Source organism: Lycium ferocissimum, chromosome 12 (genome assembly GCF_029784015.1).
Source record: "Lycium ferocissimum isolate CSIRO_LF1 chromosome 12, AGI_CSIRO_Lferr_CH_V1, whole genome shotgun sequence".
NCBI lineage: Eukaryota > Viridiplantae > Streptophyta > Magnoliopsida > Solanales > Solanaceae > Lycium > Lycium ferocissimum.
This window is the reverse complement of record NC_081353.1, coordinates 56,837,979-56,861,248: the sequence shown is the minus strand read 5'-3', so window position 1 is coordinate 56,861,248 and position 23,270 is coordinate 56,837,979. Positions and strand designations below refer to the sequence as shown.

Sequence of the window (23,270 nt, the reverse complement as noted above, 5' to 3'; positions counted from 1 at the left end):
TAGGAGATGAGTGAATCAGATCTACTTCAAAGTGAAGTTGAAGTTCTGGTTATCATGGCAAAAACCTTGCAAGCTATGAGACATGATGAAAGTGCTGTCAATGGCATGGAGTATAAGGTTGCCATCCTATCACAAGATTCAAATGAGGGACTCAGTCCATCTGGAAGGGAATCTAGATCTTTAACTGGTATTATGCTAAATGTGGTGGTTGATGCTTCTACATGCGCTGATGTTACGGTAAGTGCTCTCAAGCGAGCACACCCTCAAAAAAGGCAACTGGAGGTAAATCTGACTAAGGATGGAAGTACCTTGTGCGCTGCCAAAACACGAACTACCAGATCTCGCCCCTCACGAAGAAGCACAGGTCACAGTCACAGGGCACGTGCACCAGGACTCATTGCCAAATGCGAGAGAATGATCTTACAAGGAAACGTTGGTGTCATCCCTCAGGAATCGGGTCTCTTCAGTGCTTCAGAAAATGCTAGCGTTGAAATTGCACATCTACAAGCTCTGAATGCGCGACTCCAACAAAATATTGATATTCTTCATGATTAGATGCAGTAGGATTAGCGCACCAGCAGTGAGTGCATTGACTGGCTCTTACAGACCTTTGTTCCCTCTTTTTCCTCTCCTGCTTCTTCCTGAGCCGGTTTCTGTTCTTGTACCTTTCTACACTCCTATTCTTAGCATATGGCTTGGATTTAAGACAATTTTATCCTTATACATTCCATTATTTGGCTGCTAATTTTCTTGGTATTCTCATTTGGCTATCACTCTGTTTTGTGCATTATCTTTTGCCATATTATTCCCATGTTGTCTGTGTTGTGTTGCCCGAGTGGCTCTGGGTATATGCTACTGAACTTCTTGATTTGCTTTTGTTAGCTTGGCTCTTTTTTATGATGCCAAAAGGGGGAAGAAAAGAAAAGAAAGGAAGAAGACAAATGATCTGAGGGGAGAAATGCTGAACAAAGGGGGAAGAGATGTTGGGGGAAAAATGCTGAACAAAAACAATATATGTATTAATAATGTGGAGATCTGGTTTTCCAATTGAATTTCTTTTTGTTTTTGCTAACATGTTGCAAGTGTCTTGAAAATGATGGTCTGCTTCTCAGGGAGAACAAGTGGGAAGCTGGTTCTCAGGGAGAACATCATCTATAAGTTTGTCATCATCAAAAAAGGGGAAATTGATAAGGTGTACTCTATGATCCTATGTTTTAATAATTGAAAAACTGATAGGGAACCGACAAGAAGCGTGGTCTATGATCTATTTTGAATATACCACGCTTACTCAGTGGTACAACTTTAAACAGCTATAAAGCTAGACCGTAAAATAGCAGTGCTGCAACCCATGCCTCGGGTCAAACTTTGGTTGAGAAGTCTTCATCACATCTCACATGTTCCCCAATATATATTTAACATGTCCCAACATATTGGGCATCACTTGGAAAATCTAAAAATCACTTGAAAAGTATAGCTGTCACAAGATTCCCAAGTGTTCAACTAACAGAGCTGAAAACAAACTGAAGGACCAAATGCTAACTCTAAAGATAAAAGTCTCTTAGTTTGTCTTAAGCTTTATTTCATTTGTACTTAAATTGTAAACCTACTCCTCTAATTTGAGAAGCTGTTTGTAGGTATTTAAAAGTCTCAAAGTCAGCTTGTTGGAAGTGTGTTTCCATAAGCTCTTGAGTGGTACACTGGGCTAGAGTTAGTCTAGGTGTATGAGTGGTCCCTAGCTAGAGTTAGCTAAGTAGAGTGGCTTGCAATCGGAGTATTGTAAGTGTGGAGGGACTATGGGGGTTAGTTCCTAAATTGTATAAGCATTATTGTAAGGGTGAGGGATTATGGGAGTTAATTCCTAGCTTACGATAGAGTTGTAACCTAAAGTTGCTCGTGTAGTAGAGTTGAAATCCTACTGGGATAGGTCATGGTTTTTAATCCCTTAAGCAAGGAGTTTTCCATGGTAAAATCATGTGTCCTTTACATACTACATTTCATAAGGGAACTGGTACACAACTAGGTCCCTCCATACTGTTTGGTGAACGCATAGCCTATATCAGTGGAATATAGGGATTTGAACTCCTATTTCCAAAATAATTGTTGTTGTTGTAGTTCCCTGGTTCGAGCCACAATAGTTGTTGTTGTAATTACCTTATCCATGTTGAGGTCTCTATTGATTTTGAGTCTGATTCTGATAACCTCCTTGGTAGTTCTACCTTTGGTAACCCTCTTAAGAGTTATTCACATAGTTAGCATCTTCAAACTGCATAGGAGGCTCTTCTTGATATGGACCTTTTTGAACTTGGTATATGCCTTTGGGCATTCCTGGAACTTCTTCAACAACATTCACTTTCTTCGCTTCTCTGTCATCAAATCTCTTTGTCAGCAAAGAAATATTGGTTGCAAGCTGAGCTAGAGTCTGCTGAGTCTCTTGATTTTCTTTCACAATATTATGGATCATTGGAGCTCCATAGGCTACACTGTCAGTACCACCCGAATGTCATGCTTGATTGTGAGTAGTAAGCTTATCAAGCTACTGAGTGATTCGGGTGTATGTCTTGTCCATGAAATACCCACCAGCTGCATTATTTACCACTGCATGTGTCAATGGATCCAAGCCCCTATGGAACTTCTTCATTAATAAATGGTCCGAAAAACCATGAATTGGAGACTTTTTGCAAATACTCCTTGAATCTCTACCGCGCTTCATACAGTTGCTCCCCCGAAAGCTGTTTGAAATCATAAACTTATCACAACTTTCAGCTTTCTTGCTCGGCAAAAACTATGAGAAAGACAGCAACCAGCTCTCCCCATGTATGAATAGTGTTGTGGGCAGCTTTTCAAACCAAACTCTTACTTCACTGGCTAAAGAATATTTGAAAACTCTTAGCCGAATTGCATCATCAGGAATAACATTATGCATGTTCTGCACACACACCCACAAAATTCTTCAAGTGTTGATGAGGGTCATCATCGGTAGAGTTCCAAAAATATCCTTTAAGTTTGAGCAGTTGGTAGATAGTGGAGTCAATCTTGCAGTTTGCAGCATTCACCCTAGTTGGAACAATGGCAGATGCATAATCCATCTCATCTAGCATATCTGCAAAGACATTCTCAACCTCCACCTCCACTGGTGGGTCTTGCACTTGCAAACCCCTATTACCAACAGCTCCACATCCTCCTCTATTGTTTATGATCACCTGGTTCACAGTAAACAGCACACAAGGTGTGATGTAATAGAAAAAGGTTTTAAGTAAAGCACAAATTATTTAGTAATTTCAAAACCGTATTCCCCGGCAACGACGCCAAAATTTGATACGCTCAAATTACACCTATTAAATGGCGTAAAGCGGACGATATCAAATATAGTAACCCAACTAGGTGGGGGCGAATCCCACGGGGAATAAGGTGTGAAAAGCTTACTAAATTAGTTGAGTACTTTCTTGCGGTCTAATTTCGTATTCCATTGAGTTTGTAAAAGATTGTTTGTTTATTAACTAGATTGCTTTGATTGTAATAAATATGATTAAATAAACCAAGGTTGTGTCCCCCTTTAGATGAAGTGTATGCCATGGGTCTTGATCTTGATATACTTCTAATGGATTGTTGTACGAATGCAATTAACCTCTAATTGAATCCCTAATATTTCCCAATAGTTATGGACTATTTCTCTTTATGATTTTCCCAAACATAAAAGAGTTTTTTTATATATGAAGAATGGTTAATATCATGCCAAGTAAATTCCTTTTATCCCTGAGTGAATCTATTAAACGAGGGTTGACGCCCCGAGTTCTTGTAACTTGTTCTTATCAAACCCTAACCTATTTTCCCAAACAATTCAAGGTTTATGGCTTAAGTAAATGTTTGCAACCTTTAACTAACAATAGAGAATAAAGAACAAATAAACTCTAACAACCCATTATGCATATGTCGATCCCAATTCCCAATCATATAACACCCATCATTAGGTTCACAATCTTAGTAATGAATTTAGCTACTCATATTGAAGAACGAAGAACATAATATAGAAGAAGTCATAATGCTTACTATTGATTAGAATAAGAATAAAGTAATTGCAATTGTCTTGTCTTGTTCTCCAAAAAGCTCCAAAAACAATAGAGTATTGAATGCAAAGAGAATAGCACTGAAATCTGACCAAGAATAGTCTAAACAAACCCTACAATACGTATTTATAATGGTCCAAGTCGTGAGAATTAAGATGACAAAACTGCCCCGTTGGCACTATTATACGGACCGTCAAAAGTTATACAGTCCGTCCAATATCCTCTTCAGCCGTCAAATTGCCTTCTTCAATGTCCCCTTCAGCCGTCAAACTGCCTTCTTCAATACTTCTGCACTTCCTATTCGACGGACCGTAAAATGTTATACGGTCCGTATAAATGCTACGCAAGATTTCCCTTAGCTGAATTAAACATTGTTACTGATTGACGGTAGGTTTCACTATCTGTCAAATATTCTGCGGGCCATCTTTTTGCTCTATGAAATTTCCTTTGGTTGACAGATATACTGTGACCGGTTTACCGTCCATTTGACGTCCCATAGAATGTTCTGCGCTCTTTCTTTGGTCCTGTCAAATTGCCTGTTCAGTTACTTGCCATTTTTCACTTCTTTTTGCAATCTTTTCATGTAATTCTCCAACTTTCGCCATACAGACACTAAATACCTGGAACATAATAAAAACCACATCAAAACGACTTAAACTTGCTTGAAAATAAGTAAAACTCTCCGTTAAAAGCATCAAATGTCCCGAAATTACATGGCACATCACTAGCCCCTTTACTTGTACTATTTTCTTTGTGTTTCCCTTTTACTATATAAATTTATAAAACTAGCCCTTAACCCCTTGCCTAGTGAATTTGCTCTTTTAAAAAAGAGAATTAAATTAGGGAAGGAAGAGTATAACTTTGGGATGTGTTGGGGTCATGAATATGGGCAAATGAATTGAATGTTTTAAGAAAACATATTAGCCTTCGCATGTCTATTTTGGTTAGGGGCGTTCACAGTTTGGTTTGGATTCGTTTTGAGTTAAAATTAAAACAAAATCAATTTCGTCAATTTTTTAATTATTAAAACCAACGAAATCAAATATATAATATGCATTTATCGGTTTGGTTGTTATTGATTTTGGTTCGATTTGATTCGGTTATTCGGTTTTTAACCATATATAAATATATACTCTTTCCTTCTTTTTCTACTATTACTTCTTGACATTAAACAAACAAATAAATTGACAAACTTTTTATTAGGTAAATGTAATATCTTTTCGTTAAAATATACTCAAAACAAGTCAAATATATTTAACTATATAGTATTTTATGATATATTTTATGTAATACCCAAAAGCTAAGGATTCTTGTAACTTTATCTTCCTAATGGCACAAGAAAGATTGAATAATTGTTATGGAAGAAAAAGACGTGCTTAAACTTCGTGAATTTCATGGTAATTCAATCTAATTTATGTATATATAATTTTGTTTGGTTCGGTTTTTTTAGTAGAGCCATAACCAAAACTAATATTGTATGATTTAAAAAATTTAAAACTAAACCAAATTTAATCCAAAAAAAATCGGCTTATTTAATCGGTTTGGATTGATTTTAACGAACAACTCTAAATTTAGTATTGGATCCGGATCTCTTCACAAAAAAAAAGGCAATTTTGTTAAAAAAAAAAATATAAGGGTAGGGGTATATACATTCGAAAACTCAAAACATTACTACTTTTTATTTATTTATTTTTATTTATTATTTTATATATATAAGCCGCTAAGAGAGCAGCTTGGGTTAGTTTGGTAATTTGGGGTGGTTTTCAGGGGAGCTGTAACTTTATTCTTTTTTACCTCCTCAGTGTTGACGCCGTCATCTGGAGCTCTCAACGTCTCTTTCACTTTTCTCTGTCGCTGCTCAGTTTATCTGTGTTCTCTGTATACGTAAGTTTTCCCCTTTGTTTGTTTATTCTGCCTCTTTTTGTTATCACTGTTATTTAGGTTTAAGCTTGTGCTAATTTTTAATTTAGAGGTTTTGAATTTCCCATGAAAGATTTAGCTTCCTTTTGTCTAAAATTTTAGGTTAATTGGTGAGTTGTTGTTAAGCTTCTGTTTGTTTGCTCTTTTCATGATTTAGTCTTACATTTTTTTTTATTTTTGGTAAATTTAATCTGGTCCAACTTCCAACTTTTTCAAGGTGGGTAGTAACGGATTTTGAGTTGTTATTTTAGATATTACATTGGAACTTGCATTAGAGGTGTTCGCGAAATTGTCCAAAAGAAACTAAGACTGTTTGTGGACTATGTTAGAAATTCACAGGTATGTTCTAAAGAGTTCTTTGCACGTGGATTAGAATAAATTGAAGTGGGAATGGAGTGTGTGGTTCAGGGACTTATTAGACTCAAGTAAGTTCCTGGTTTGTGTTTTGAATTACAGATGGAAATTTACATACCCAACGAAAAGTTAGTTTGGGTTTTACCGAATTCAACAAAGGAAATTTTTTAATAGATCTTAGTAGTGAATATTCATATAGTCACGCCAACTTGCTTGGGGTCGAAGCATAGTAGTTGTTGTTTTTCAGTAGTGAAGTAATCATTCATCTTGAGTTGTTGATTTTGACCACCCAAAGATAGCTTCGACTGTTCGACACATGCTATTCTTTTTTCCCGTCTTTGACACGTTCTTACGGAACTCTACTGGATTGATATATATATATATCTAACTGATGAACGCCTCACCTTTAAAGTGTTCTTTCTCCGTATCTCGATATTTTCTCAACGTCTTCTATCGTTTTGCTTCATCTGTCGGGCTGTTTTCTGGCTGCTCATTTTATGTTCAGTTCTATTTTGTCTGTTTTCCCCTTTGTTTATCCAATCCGGGTATCATTCTTCTCCTTCTGTTGAATTTTATAGTAGTAATTTTTATGGACGTTCTATTTTTCCCTTTGCGCCAATTCTCTGTATACTTCTGTTAGTTTTCCGTTTTTCTCCTTTATGAGGTAATTCCTTTTCTGGAGGTAAATGAGTTTCTTTTCTGGTGGGCTTATCCTCTGTATACTCCCGGTAATTGATTTTTATCAAGTTTTTAGCTTTGTTCATCGCAGCTACTGTCCAAACTCCTCTCCGTACTCCGAACATAAACAAGGGAAAGCACAAATACCTATTTGTATTTTGATGCGACTTAAGTTGTCTGTTCCTTTGAAAGCAGATATAATTTATTGACATTCACATACAAAGTAATATATATAAAAAACAATAGGAAAAAACAAATACCCAAGGAAAAATGGTGCTAAGAAGTGAAGACTTTCATATGTTTGGTCCAACTCTAAGATAGCACTTCGATTGAGTATCGAAATCCCAAATTTTGAGCTCTAGGCTAAATTCTTAAATTGCCTATGAAATTATGAGGTATTAGATATTACTGAAAAATTTATCAAAGAGCTTGAAACACATATATGCAGAAAATGGAAGAAAAAACAGAGTGCAGAACAAAACTCACTGGTTAGAAATTAACAGTGCAGGAGAAGAACAAAAGCTTAGCACCAAAACATAAGAGGAATTTGAGATAGATGTGAAAACATTTAGTTAGCTGTATTTGCGAGAATGACGTGTCAAAGCCGGATAGAAAAGGAATAGCATAGCACACGTCTCAGACCTACAAATACAACACAAATATAACAGGTGACGGGAGTCAAATCAAACAACCCCAATTCCCCAAAGTACAGTCACAACTCCAAGCTGCGGACACGTGACCTAGGGGTTGGAAAAATAATGCTGGCCTAGGGGAATCTATATTGCGCAGTGACTGTTCCAACCCTAATGAGCCAGTATCTTGATGTATTGACAGAAAATTCTCCATAATATGTTGCTTCTCCATATTCAAGTTGTTCAACATATAATACCTCATTTCTTTTCAATAGATGGGCCATTGTAAGAGGACGTTGTGATGCCCATAAACATTTTATGCAAATCCTCAATTTAATTGATGATTCTTAATTTCTTATAGCATTGATTTATTGATTTAATACAATGTCATGTGTTCAACACATTCATTTCAAACTTGAGTGCACTACTCACTGTTAAGTTCTGAAATTGTCAAAGTTATTGATTGGTTCAGATCATATTCATGTAGAGTGCTTGCAAGCTGAAAAGCATCATACATTTATACTGATATTGCAGTTCCATTCAGTTGGATTGACAGTGATTCTAAACAGATTGCAAATCCACAAATGGGAAGCTGCATTCTTTTTACACCAACATAGAGAGGAGCAATCTGCTTCTTGATTCTGATATGAAAACTCGGGATATTTCAGAAACCTCATCCCGAGTTTTTCTTTCTCTATACAGATTCACTAAGTTTCTACTTTGGTTTCACATAAAAATGATGAATGGGAATAAGGTTTAGACCATCCTTATTGTACTTTACTTGGTTGACATTGTGAATCAGTGATTCACATCTTTCTATGTTAAGATTGTGTAAACCTTAAAACATCTGTTAGTTGTACCCTCAATGAAGACTAAACAAAATTGAACAGTTAGATTAATTTTTCTTTTTCTGTGTAAAATTGTTTTGCCTTGTGAATTTGAACAATTTGCATTGGTTTCTCTTCCTGTCCATAAATGTGTTTGATGTGCTAGCCATAGAATATTTTTTTACGCTGAGTTGGACTAAAAATAACCCCGAATGGTCGCATATTTCTGATAAATACGCAGCTTAAATTATGTTGTAAATTTTGGAAACTTTGCATTAATGATTAACAAGTTTATTGGGCCTAGTAGAGTAGATATGAACAATATTTGAAAGTAAAGGGATAAATATAAACTTTCTCGAAACTTACTATAACATCTAAGTTTTCTTTCCCATCAGAACAAAACCCTTGTAACTTGGCCATTGTCCAACAAATTTCAAGATTCAACCGTTTGTCATTCTCCATTGTAAGTCTATGTGGCTCTTTCAGTCTTTGTTTAAATAAATATTTTATGCTAATAGGATATGAGTTGTTATTAATGATTTGCATTTTTCTACTTAATGGGATATTGAATGCAAATGACCCATTTCGTGATTTCAATTTTTTTGGTTGAAATAACTGTTAATTTTGCTATTTTCATGGAATTGCAGATGACCAATTTTTAAGATTTCGTTATATTACGTGAAAATAATAATTTATTTTGCTATTCGAATTATTACACCCCTGTACAAAGTTCATAATCACTAGCCGGAGGACCCTAAAGAAAATTTTACTTAAAGCAAAATGTTTTCCAGGAAAATAAGTGGGTTTCTTACTTATTTGCTTATGTTGGGTAAGCATTTGTATATAATCTAGATACTAGACGGTAAGGTGAATTTGAGGGTTTGGAGGAGACAATCAATGTGGAATGCCACTTGTGATACTCGTTTTCCTTACTTCCATCAGGGAAGTTATTTTCCTCAGTTTTAAGGAACTTATTTTCCTAGAGAAAATATTTCCCGAACATGTGAAAATTGGCCTTCATACCGAACACACACTAAGACTTAAGAGCTTCTACATAGTGACCTTAACCTGGATTGATCCTAGATATGAAATATCAATGAGGAAAGATTGCAATGATGCAAATGTTTTCATATATAAAATCGTACAGTAGTACTATTCTAAGTGTTAAAACAATATATACCTCAATTGCGGTGTGAAATTGCTTATAAAATCCTAGCACTATTCTAAGCGTTTGGCCTTATTTTGCGTCTAAGCTTGGATTGAACTTTTATTTTGTTGGAAATGAAAGTGTTCTAATTCTTTGAACTGAGGTGGATAAATTTGTCACGAAGTTTCATTGTTCCTGACCAAGTTCTAGTATGGATTTCAATCGTTCTCATCTTATTTAGGAGAAAGAATAATGGTTTTGGGGATTTTGATGTAGTGAGTAGCTAAGTTACTCGGAGTCTTCGAAAGTGTTGCCGCCCCCTTGTCAGATCCTCCAAAAATACACTACTTTTGAAGGATCCGACATGCACCCGATGACATTTTAGGAGAGTCCGAGTAACTTAGGTGAGTAGTGATTTTGCTTCTTGGTATGGCTAGCTTGGATCTAGTTATTTCCTTTGCTAATTTTTATAAGGGTAGAATAATGACGTTGGCGAAGTGTTATCCACATGAGTTTGATGAATTATAGATTTTGGATCTGAGTTACCAACTCAATACTCTCATAATTCATATGTGAGGTGGTAATCTCAAGTTCTTCAACTTGCGAGGAATTAGTGATTTGGCAAAAGTATTGTTGAGGCAAATCTTGTGGAGACTTATTCACTTCTTTATTTACTTGTGAAGTTGACTCTGATTTTACATGTTGCTACCGCAATTGTGGAAAGAGCATTGTCATCCATGAAGCAGATAATAATGAAGCGAGAAATAGTATTGGTAATCATATCTAAATGATTGTTTAGTTTGTACCATAGAGCCTGATGTATTTATAAATCTGATTAATGACATAATCATTGATGGTTTTCAAAGTATGAAAACTCGTTGAGGACAATTGTAAATGAATGATGTATATTTATGATCTTAGTAATATTTTTGCAAGTTTTATGCTTTACGCCAAGTTGTCATGATTATTACATTTTTTTCGTTCGATCGATCTATCTTTATAAATCGAAAAAATAAATAACCCGAACGGAAGCTCAAAGTTGATCAAGTTGACCAGTGGACACCCGGAACCTGGATCTGCTTCTGGTAGGTAGACAGAGGTTGTTGAGTTTATGAACCTACTTCGGAGAACTTGATACTAATAACTTTCTCCAATAATTAGTACTATTATATTCAACATAAAAAGATTATTAATTCCTAGAGAGCAGACTGAGTATTATCTTTGCTGTTGATTTTCTTTACATTCTTTGAAATTGGTAAGCTATGTTGTTTGGGATTATATGCATTTAACTTATTTAAGATTTTGTTCTATTTTTTATCTATGCATTTCTATTAGTTTTCCAACAGTGTGGATTCCCTTTTTTCTTTCTGTAGTTTCCCTATTGCTATTAAGGCTTTAGAGTAGCAAGGCAAGCGAACAGTTAACAAGCCACTCCAATGTACACATATAGGGTGTGTTTGGTATGAAGAAAAATGTGTTCCACGGAAACTGTTTTTCTGGAAAACAAGTGTGTTTCTTACTATTTTCTAGTGTTTGGTATGTAAGCAAAAAAAATATTTTCCCAAGAGCATTTATTTGTAATTTAGCAAAAAACTATGGAGGTGGGCGGAGTGGGGAGCGGGGTTCGGGGGTGGGATGGTCAAGAGGTGGGCCGGTGGCGAATGGGGGAGTGGGAAGTCACTCATGGAACTTGTTTTCCCTACTTCCCTTAGGGAAGTCATTTTCCTCATTTATAAGGAACTTGCTTTCCTGGAGAAAATGTTTTCCAAAATATTTTGACCAACCAAATATGGGAAAATTAAAAAACATTTTCTCCATACGAAACACACCCATAATCTTGCAAGCAGCTGGAAGGAAGAAGTGGTTATTTGACAAAAGTTTTATTTGAGCTTCAAACCTGACAAAAAGATACATTTGAAACAATGGAAAATGATCAAATTTGCCTTGAACTATTTGAAATGGGACAACTTTGTCCCTCATTTCGTTTTTGGCCTAAATTTGGACAGTTTATGATATACTAAATTAACCCCCCTTTTTTTTTTTTTTGATGAAATAAGGTGTTGTATAAAAAAGGCTTCAAGGAGGTGCCAAGTACACAGATGATCCTGGTTAAACTCCTAAATACAAAAACTTCCACTCTAAACCTGTGAGTTTAACCAGAAGCAAAAGTATGTTTTCTAAACCATAGATAGGGAGCTGATAAAATCTAAAAGGGGAATAACATCATTTACAGGGGATAGATTGCTCCAACTAAAATGATTCAAGAGGCAAGAAGATTTCAGTCTACTGTTGGGAGTTGAAATGACATCAAAACATCTGAGATTCCTCTCTCCAAAGACACCAAAAAATACAGGCCGGGATCATCTGCCAGGTCTTCTTCATGTGCTATCAACTTCCTTTAGGCACCAGCTTTCAACTACCTCTTTGATAGTTGGGTGGGCTCCAGTTAACTCCAGAAACTGAGATGAACATATTCCAAAGATCTTCGGCCACTGAGCAGTGTAGAAACAAGTGGTTAACTGACTCCAAACTGTTCTGACACATGTAACACCTGTTTACCAACTGAATTTTTTTCCTGCAAAGATTGTCCTGAGTTAAGATAGCATCTCTTAGGGCTGACCATATGAACCAAATGATTTTGATTGGCAGCTTAGTCTTCCATATTAGTTTCCATGGCCAATGGTCTATCATTTCATTTAATGAGCACAATTTCCTCTATCCTTCACAGTGTATACTACTTGTCCAGAGCTGCCCCATTTTAGGCTATCTGAATGCTGAGGTAGCACTGGGAAACCTTCAAGTACATTGAAAAGGTCAATAATCTCATTAGCTCACAATCTTGTAAGTTTCTCCTGAAGTGAGGATCCCAAATTTCCCCTGCTCTATTCTGTGCAACTGATGAGTCAGGGTCTGAACCTATTTGGAATAGGTTTGGGTGGGAAGCTCTGAGAGGTTGGTTGTTGATCCGTTTGTCCTTCCAAAACTTAAAATTGTTGCCATTCCTAATCTTGAAGGACACCTCTTGAAAGAATTCATCTTTAAAGCTGTAATATGTTTCTAGGGGCCAACTCCGTGTGAAGGTCTATTCTGTTTGGTGCTCCATCTGTCTTGCCTCCTGTATTTGGGAGTTACCACCTCTTATGCTTGTTGGTTCTTGAGCATACCTCCACCACCACTTCATAAGCAAAATCTTTTTATGCTTTTTCAAGTCTCTAATACCCAAACCTCCTTGGTTCTTTGTCATGATCACTTTTGGTCACTTCACTAGGTGAAACTTATGGCCTTCATAGTTTCCTTTCCATAAGAATGACCTTATGATTTTGTCTATGTGCTTCAGCACCTTGCTTGGCATTGGGAAGAGTGATATCATGTAGGTAGGAATACTGTCTAGTACGCTTTTGATTAATGTCAATCTACCTCCCATACAAAGATATTGCATTTTCCAGGTTGGCAATCTTTTCTCCATAATTTCAATAACTCCATTCCAAACTTCTATACTTTTGAATGGAAAAGTATTGGTGGAGGATGCTCTCATTAGACGAAGATGGCAGTCATACTTCCATAAACTCTTGGATGAAGAAGGTGACAGAGACATTGTGTTGGGAGATTTGGAGTACTCTGAGAGGCGTCTTGATTTTGGGTATTGTAAAAGTATAAAGGTAGAGGAGGTTAAGGGTGCTGTTTGTAGGATGCGCAGAGGAAGAGCGGCCGAGCCTGACGAGATCCCGAGGGAGTTTTGGAAGAGTGCAGGCAGGGTAGGTTTGGAGTGGCTGACTGGGTTGCTTAATGTCATTTTTTAGATGGCGAAGATGCCCAAGGAATGGAGGTAGAGTACGATGGTTCCTTTGTACAAGAACAAGGGCGACATCCAAAGTTGCAACAACTATAGAGGTATTAAGTCACACTATGAAAGTGTGAGAAAGGGTGGTGGACATGAGGGTGAGGAGAGGCGTGTCCATTTCAGAGAACCATTTTCGATTCATGCCGGGGCGCTCGACTACAGAAGCCATTCATCTTGTGAGGAGACTGGTTGAGCAGTATAGGGAGAGGAACAGAGACGTACTCATGGTTTTCATCGACCTAGGAAAAGCTTACGACAAAGCGCCAAGAGAGGTTTTATGGAGATGCTTGGAGGCTAGAGGTGTACCTGTGGCGTACATTAAGGTGATCAAGGACATGTATGAGGGAGCCAAAACCAGGGTAAAGACAGTGGGAGGAGACTCGGAGCACTTTCCAGTGGAGATGGGGTTGCACCAGGGATCAGCTCTTAGCCCATTTTTATGTGACTTGGTGATGAATAATTTGACGAGGCAAATTCAAGGTGAGGTGCCATGGTGCATGTTATTTGCGGATGACATAGTCTTGATTGATGAGACCAATAGCAGAGTGAATGCTAAGCTGGAGGTGTGGAGACAAACTCTAGAGTCTTAACGGTTCAAGTTCAGTAGGACGAAACGAGTGGAGTAAGGTGACGTGACACGTGAGGTCGTGGAAGTGAGGCTTGGTACTCAGGCCATCCAAAAGAAAGAAAGTTTCAAGTATCTTGGGTCTATTATACAAGGAAATGGGGATATAGATGATGTCGCACATCGTATTGGTGCAGGGTGGATGAAATTGAGGCTCGCTTCAAGAGTGCGCTGTGTGATAAGAAGGTGCCACCAAAGCTTAAACGCAATTTCTACAAAGTGGTAGTGAGACCGACTTTGTTGTACGGGGCGGAGTGTCGGGCAGTCAAGAACTCTCACGTCCAAAAAATGAAAGTTGCGAAAATGAGAATGCTGCGATGGATGTGTGGGCACACCAGGCAAGATAGAATTAGGAATGAAGATATCTGGGATAAGGTGGGAGTGACATCGATAGAGGACAAGATGCGGGAAGCGCGGTTGAGATGGTTTGGGCATGTGAAGAGGAGAGACACAGATGGCCCAGTGCGGAGGTGTGAGAGGTTGGCTATGGACGGTTTCAGAAGAGGTAGAGGTGGCGAAGAAGTATTGGGGAGAGAGTGCTTGAACGGGACATGACGCGGTTCCGATCGAGGACATGACCTCGGATAGGAGGCTATGGAGGACTCGGATTAGGGTAGAAGGCTAGTAGGTTGTCCCGCGTATCCACGCACGTACTAGTAGTCGTAGACATCTACGGTTTATTGTTCTTTGATTCTTACAACTATGTTGTTTCTTGTACTTACTATCTTGTTCAAGTTCTTTTCCTCTTTATAGGGGCTTTTCACTCGTTAATTGGTGCATTTCATATTGCTTTGAGCTATTTGTGCTTATACGACCTTTTCTCGTCATGTTTCCTCTTGAGGCGGTCTTTCGGAAATAGCCCGAATGACACACGTACACTTTACCCGGACCCCGTTGTTGGGATTTCATGATATGATGTTGTTGTTGTACTTTTGAACTTTGCACCTAAAGGAAGACCTCGGTATTTCTTGGAAAGGAGCCCATGCCACAACTCATAATGTTAGCTAGTTCTCCTATATTAGGGACCTCATTCACTGGCTGGATCTTACTTTTTAGCATGTTTATGTGTAAACCTGAGATGGCTTCAAAAGACGATGTCAAGTTGAGGTGCAAGATTTCTGTTCCATGAAAATGTCGGGTATCTCTGATAGATGAGACAACGTGATATCTGTCGCAACGTTCGATCGTTTTTATGTCGGTTCACGGTTCACTTTTTTTTTTTTTTACTTACTGGAAAAGGAAAATTTGGGGGTTGTCGTAGGGATGTTCTGTTACTGTATATATTGGAAACTTCTATTACTTCTTATTTTTATTTTCATAATATTGGCATGTGATGAGTTAAAATGGAGTAACATGGTTAGTGAGGATTCATGTGATAAAGGCATAGTCTAAGTTGTGCGTGTAGAATTACACGGTAGTGGAGATGAAGAAAGGTTGAGTATTATTGATGAATTGATCATTGTACGAGCTCTATTTATACACATAGTAATTGTAGAGTCCTGGCGTAGTAAACAACTTACCTACAAATGTATACATACGGTACACTTAAGCTATTTGTAGGAAAACCTATTGTAAGTCAACTGGTTATCTTTGGAAGACTTCGTATCCATGCATGAGTCTTCTGTCTCTTAACACTTCCCCTCGAGCTTGTGAGGTGGTGGTATGCGCTTCTGACTTGTGAATCGTGTGAACTCTCGTCGATGCCTTAGTGTGAATATACGCCGGTTGATCTTTAGTTCTCACAAAATGTGTCACAAGTCATCTCTGCTACCTTCTCCCTTACAAAGTGATAATCCGTTTCCATGAGAATGTATGGCGGATTCTTGTCGTATAATGTAACGATGTTGTCACAAAATAGTGTGGTGCTGATTTCAAGTACACTCACATATCATTAAGAATGTATATTATCGAGTCATTTCGAGTCTTTGTTAGGCCGAATGAAGCCTGACCTTTGGACCTTGACAACGTATCTTTGCTTTCTAGATAAGAGATGCGGTTTGCACCTAGATATATTGAGTAACACATGACGACCTCGATAGACCTGACCTCTGATACGCATCGAGAATCCATACAATCTAAGTGGTGATCTAACTAGCAACCTCGGACCATAGTTTGATGTCCTGGAATCCTCTTTTACGGCTGAAAATGTTCGATGTTTGGAGCATAAGTGATTAGCTGTGATATATCGAGGAGTTAGACACGGAGGAGACTTCCTACAACACTCCTATACAATGATCATCGGTACGTTTCCTGTTGCTAGTTGTAGACCATGTTTTTGTGCCAAAGGTGTGCCAACTGGTTTTGCAAGTGCCATATTAGTCTTCTTCAGCAATTCTGCAGCATACTTCCCTTGACTCAGATGGATACCGCCTTTGAAATAATGTACTTCAATTCCTAAGAAGAAGTGTAATGGTCCAAGATCTTTCATAGCAAACTCTTTTGCAAGGCCTGAAATTATATCACTAATGAACTCATAAAGCTTCCGGTGATAATAATGTCATCCACATATAGAAGAAGTAAGATAATACCTCTTCTGTTCTTAACGACAAACAATGATAGAGCTTTGCGCATTTGAAAACCAAGGTGTAGTAAGTAAATACTAAACCTGTCAAACTAGGCTCTGGGTGCTTGTTTGAGATACAATGCCTTCTTGAGGAGACATACATGATCGGATATCTTGGATCAATGAACCCGGTGGCTGACTCATATACACTTCTTCTTGAGGAAATCCGTGTAAAAAAGCATTCTTAACATCCAATTGCCTTATAGACCAGTGCAAGCTTATATGGCCACCCTTATAGTTGTAGCTTTGACTCTTCAAAATCAATGCCTTCAAGTTGTGATTAGGCTTTATATCTATCAATAGTGCCATCGGACTTCAACTTAGTCTTGAACTTCCCATCTTGAGCCAACAATATTCATGTACGCGATTGTCCAAGTCTGATTCTTGTTTAGTGCGTCAATTTCCTCTTGCATAGGCTTACCGGTGGGGACTAGCAAGTGCTTGTTTCACACTTTTTGGCTCCACATCTATCTTTTCAGCAGTCAATGAAGTGTAAGTCATGGGCATTTTCTTTGCCTTGTGTCTAGTCATCATGTGATGTCCTTCTGCTGCTTCTAATTCACCTGTTTGAGCAACTTCACTTGGATCTGAGGGGACTTGTATAGGTATATTGTCACTATCTCCAGTGACATTAAACGATTTTGACAGGTCAACTTCCAATTGTATGCCTTGTGGATCCTGTACTGCAACACTGTTAGGGCCTTGAGTTCCTCCATTTTCTTGTGTATGAGCATTATCACCACCTGTATGAACATTACCTGCATGAACATTATCATCACTTGTGACACTGTTTGTGTCATCTTCACTGCTGTTAGGATCATCATCTTGTGTCACATTTCCTTCCACATCATGGGCGTGACTTGAACAAGCTCATGCACAAACTCGGTGTTTGTGTTAGTCTTACGCGTTCTTCCACAAGGCTCGCATCATCTCTTGTCTCGGCATTGTTGTTAGATTCTAACAACACTTCCCAGATATTCTTTTCACCCTGAAAGCTCAGCCTGTTCCTGCATATTAGAAAAGAACTCATGGAAAGTAGCTAGGTGAGGTGAGGACACTGTGGCACTTGGTTGATCTGTTTGAACATAGGGTAGAGTAAGCTCATCAAAAATAACATGTCTAGACACATAGACTTTCCTAGTCTGGATGATAGCATCTATATCCCTTGTGTGAGATCACCGCACAAGGGTATGTTTTAGGTGAAAATTTGTTTTGTCCCTTTATATAAGGATAACACCTACAACCAAAGACTTTCAATTATAGTCCGGTTCAACACCATGCAACTTCACAAAACTTCATTCTTTAGAACCGAAGATGGCATCCTATTTATCAAAAACACGGTGTCAAAAGGCTTCAACCCACGAAACGAGGCAATCTAGCATGAAACAAAAGTGTCAATCCGTCTCTACTATATGTACGTGTTTTCTTTCGGATATGCCATTTTGTTCTGGGGTGTCGGACAAGATATATGCACTCGATAATACCACGTTTTCCAAGTGCTTGACAAACTCAGCCTGAATGAATTCACCACCTCCATCACATTGGAATATCTTAATAGTGTTAGAAAACTGTTTTTCAACCATCTTTTGGAATTTAAGAAACACTTCATAAAACTCAGATTTCTTTCTTAAGGGATAAAGCCATGTATATCTTGTATGATCATCCACAAAAACCACATAGTACTTCATATGTTGAGAGGACACAACTGGTGCTGGACCCCAGAGATCACAATGTATCTTATGTAAAGGAAACTTCTCAATTTTATTTCTTGAATCAAAAGGAAGTTTACAACTTTTCCCTAACTGACAGCTAGTACAGACAGTAGGCACTTTGTTCCAACTTCTAACATCAATATTCTTGCTACTACTCAATAATTTTAAAGACTTCAAACTAAGATGACCTAATCTAGAGTGCCAAATACTCTCTGACTTCTTCCAATCCTGTGTTGCTGCTAAGGCATAGAGGTTGTTATCTTCCAGTTGATATAGTCCTTTTGTATTAGGTCCCTTGGCCAGTAGTGTCCCTGACTTCTTGTCCTTAACAAAAAAACCAAACTCATCAAACTCAAGTTTTGCACAATTATCCTTTGCAATTTTACTAACTGATAGAAGCTTCTTTGCAATGTTAGGAACTACAAGTATATCCTTAATATGCAATCCTGATTTCTTTGTATTGCCAACGTGTGTAATATCTAACTGTGCACCATTCCCAACAATTATTTTATCAGTTCCTTTATAAGTGTGGAGATCAGACAGATTACCTGTTGTATTTGTTATGTGTGTAGTGGCACCTGAGTCCATATACATGGCTTCATCCTCACCTGTAGGATTCTGCAGGTTGACAGCAGCTAAGGCCTGAGGAAGATCTTCTTCAGCCTGATACGAGTAGTCCCATCTGTAAAAGCACTTCAAGGCTGAATGATTGTTTCTTCCACAAATTTGACAGGCCTCAGTACTAGTTCTTCCTTTTCCATTATTTGAACCCTGCATGCCTTGGTTATTCTGAGTGTTTTGGTTTGTGGTAGCCTGTCCTGCAGGTCTGAAACCCCTTCCTCTTGAATTGTAGTTGGAGTTTCCTCTTCTCTGATTATAGTTTCCTCTTCCCCTACCTCTTTGTGTAGTGAAAGCCATATTGTAGTTCTGTTGTGGCATCTCCTCCTCTTCTTCCCTCATGTCAAAACCTCTAAGAGAGTTGACAAATTCATTCAGTGTGGGATATGGAGCTTTGCCCAACATGACAGTCCTAAAGGTCTTATACTTTGAACCTAGACCTCTGGCAAAGTTAATGACTTTGCTATCTTCATCGACTGGCTTGTGTATAGCAGCAAGGCCATCACATATGCCCTTGAATTCTTTCAAATACTCATCAAGTTTCTTTGTCCCTAACTTAATGTTTTGCAGTTGTTGCTTAAGTTGGAACTCTTTATCCTTTGTTGCTTGAAGGTAGGCTTCCTCCAAGCACTCCCACATCTCTTTGGCAGTGCATCCAACAATGAGGTACATACTTTCCTCAGTCATTGTTCCTGATATCCAAGTCCTCACAAGAACATCTTGTTCATCCCAACTGCTCTCAGAGATCTTCTCCTTCTCCTTTTCATCAGCAGCCTTGTATACAACTGCATGTACACTTAAGCTAGGAAAACTAGGAAAACCTATTGTAAGTCAACTAGGTTATCTCATACATGGAAGACTTCATATCCATGCATGAGTCTTCTATCTCGCAACAGTGCGGACTCCGTTTTTGGTGCCGATCCTGTCTCGACACGGGTCGGGAGCGGGATACGGTCAACCAAGTTTGGATACTTTGACCCGAGATACTTTGACCCGAGTCCATCGACAAATTTGGAGGAAAATTGAGATTTTGATTTCTCAAAATTGAAGATAAAACAGATTTAAGACAAGGGAAATGACATACCTTCAATATTATGAAAGAATGGAATTCTACAATATACATGTAAAGTTTTTCATAGAATATCTCCCAACATTTATAGCTCTACTTTTTATAATTTTGAATTTTCGTAGCCGAATCCCCGCACCCGTATCTATACTTGGATCCGCACCCCCGAATCTTAAAATTTAGATTTTGCGAAATCCGACACTCAGATGCGTACATGTATCGGATACCCGCACCCGAGTCCGAGCAACTTAGTGCATAGTTGCTTTGATAACTGCAAAGGCTTTTCTGTTAGCATAAAAATATAATAACTTGCTCTTAGACGAAAATTCTAACTCTTGATTTCATCCGTCGTACAAATTTCTGCTAACTCATATACCTGCCAGATTAGTGTAGATAGCCAAGCATCCTCATAGTTGATAGGTCCTACATGAATGCCCCTGAAATTTTGGTCTTTTCAAATGCTAGATGTTACATAGAAAGAGAGGAACTGGAGGTTCTTTGAGAACAATAAAGGCTAACAACGTTTCTTTTGTTTTACTTTTGGTGTAGAATGATCTTGTTAATAAGCTGAATCTATTATAGAGCTCCTAGAATCCCTACAGCTCTAAACATGGATTTACTTTTGTTCTCTCACTTTTGCCACAATAGACGTCCAGCTTTCGTAGTGCTGTTATGAATAAAACATTCTCATTTCACCCAAAAAATATAAATACAGCCGCTGTTTGCCAATATAATTTTAACTGTGGAGGCTAGATATTACTCCCTCATCCAATTATGTGGCATTACAGCATTATAATAGTATATTATAACACAAAACATTGGTACCTTATGTATGATAAAAGTAGATTATATATTCATGTGACTGGGGTAAGGTTGGAGGTAGCCTGTTATCATCTTTGACTTTGTCTAGTAATTAAACTATTACTGTACGAGAAAGATGGATAATAAGGATAACCAATCTTCTGGCATGATAAAACCTGCAGCATCCCTTATATTCTAAGTTGTTATCGTGCTGTTACTTTATTGCTGTGCTGCGTTATTATCTGTTAGTAGTATGAGAAATAGTTCCATTCATCCACATTGTTAAAGGGCTAGTTTAAAAGTAATATGAGGTTTAAGCTTAGGTTCTTGTTCGGTCAGTTTAACTTTTAGAAGGCTATTCGTTAGGAATTTGTAAAGGGGTAGTTAACAGTTTAAGAGCCAAATAGGCAGAGTTTGCGCGTCCGATACCAATGGTTGTGAGTGGACACAGATACCTATTAATTTTGATAACACTATTTTATAGATTCCTCAAATTGGTTCTGATACTATGTTGCTGAATAAGGACCAAGCACTTTCCAGTTAAGTTATTTCCCAGAGTTTGTCTCCTGTATCAGTGATCATTAGCGAATAGTTTTTGAAATCATGATAGATCCAAGTCCTGCCTTAGTGTGAAATGGAGGTGTACGAAGGAGGTGTGCATGGTCGTAATTTTGGCAGTTAGTTCAGAGGCTCATCCTGTGATAGGATCTTGTGTTCAGTTTCAAAATCTTATTTTATTTTCATTCGCTGTATGCTGCGGCATCCACTTACAATCACGGAATTCCCCTGGACCTTTCTCTTGTAACCTGATAGCTGCCTAATTTCCATACATCTCGTTTCAATTTGTGTTGGTACTTTCTAATGATATTCATATGATAGCTGAAGCTTCTTGATTTATAATGACAAAGAAAAGTTTTATGTATTGGTTTCCAGGAGCAATGGCTGGAAAAGCTGTAAAGTCTGTAGCAAAAGCAGTTGGGGGAAATCAATATCCGTGGCAAGAAAAGTTGGTAAAATACAAGGATGAGCTATCAAAGGGAGTTTGGGGTTACTGGGAGCTTGGGGCCTGGAAACCTCTGGGTATCAGTGCTCGCCATCGAGCTCGGCTCCGCAAGGAAGTTGTTCTTGCTGGACAAGATTGGCCATACGATCCAGCGAGGAAGGAAACGAGAACGAAGCAGAAAGGGCACAAGTGCGACAGAATATCAGCAGAAAAACGGGCTAAGACTGCTGAACTGATGCAAAAAATGCCGGAAATGTTGGCTGATTATAGGAAGAGAAAGTGGGAAAGGAAGATGAAAGCAGAAGAAGATGCTGCCAGAAAAGCAGTGCAAGAGTAGGCAATGTAATCCTTTCTCTTTCAACAAAATAATGAAAGCATGGGCAGCGAATTTCGATTTTAGGATAATGTACTTTTTACAGAATTGACGAAAGATTTCCTTGTCAGTTGCCTTGTTTTCTTATTTTTCTGTATTTTGGAACCTACGTGCTCATCTATACCGTAGCAATGGGCACGAATAGCGGGATTGCCTTGTCATTCGAGGGAGTTTGATAACTGGCAGTTTTGTTTTTCTTTCTATAATCTTATGAAAACAGACAAAAAGAAAGAAGATATCTGAGCATACCGAGTAATGAAATTGGTGGTCTATGGGTTAACACATATGATGGGCAAATGAACAAGAAGATAAAAGAGATGGTGGTCTTAAAGCTTAACCACTTACGCTGCTACTAGATTACAACTCCGATACATATGTGATTTGCCTGTCTTAATTTTTAATTAATGTTGGTTTTTAACTTCACCTTTTCCCTGCCTGCTTTGTTATTGCTTCATTCTGAGTCGACGGTATATCGGAAATTACCTCTCTATCTCCCAAGGTAGGTAGTGGTAAGGTTTGCGTACAACCTACCTTTTCCAGACCCGACTTGTGAGATTGTTTGAGCTTTATCAGAAAAATCACTTAGTTCGATAGGTTGTGCTCTTCAAATGAGAAGCACATTATTGTTTACACAGTGGACGTCCATATTCAAGAATTTTAGTAGCAACGGATATAATTAATACCGCTACTGGACAACTTGTTTTTTTTTTTTTGGGCAAAGGGTCAAATATACCCTTTTACTTTAGTTTATTGGTTAAATTTATCCTCCGTTAGCCAAAGTTTACAAATATCTTGCCTACAAAAAAAATGCACAAAATATCCCTCAAATTGGATGGAAAATCCCAAATCAATTAAAATTACCCATTTGACCTTAAAAAAATCATGCCCATCACTTTGACCCGACCCGACCCACAAAATTATTTCCCCCCACCCTATTATACCCCTCTACGCCTTAGAACTCTTCAGTCAAAACTCAAAACACAAAGCCCGATATTTGAGAGATAGCTGTGTGTACTTTGGTTTCTATATGTTGCTTCCTCACTTGA

At 38.0% G+C, this 23,270-nt stretch overlaps 1 protein-coding gene across 4 annotated transcripts; it reads left to right on the top strand.

Annotated features, from left to right (window-relative positions):
• Positions 1-5,839: 5,839 nt before the first annotated feature.
• LOC132041137 (uncharacterized) lies at positions 5,840-22,403 on the top strand. Of its 4 annotated transcripts, none has more exons than XM_059431946.1 (2): positions 5,840-5,948; positions 21,782-22,403. In XM_059431946.1, exon 2 carries the CDS (start codon positions 21,787-21,789, stop codon positions 22,186-22,188), a length of 402 nt encoding a protein of 133 aa, XP_059287929.1. In that variant the 5' UTR covers positions 5,840-5,948; positions 21,782-21,786; the 3' UTR covers positions 22,189-22,403. The 4 variants fall into 4 exon arrangements, with proteins under 4 accessions (XP_059287929.1, XP_059287931.1, XP_059287930.1 ...); XM_059431948.1 differs by lacking the exon at positions 5,840-5,948 and adding an exon at positions 6,095-6,323; XM_059431947.1 differs by lacking the exon at positions 5,840-5,948 and adding an exon at positions 6,385-6,409.
• The last annotated feature ends 867 nt before the right edge of the window (positions 22,404-23,270 follow it).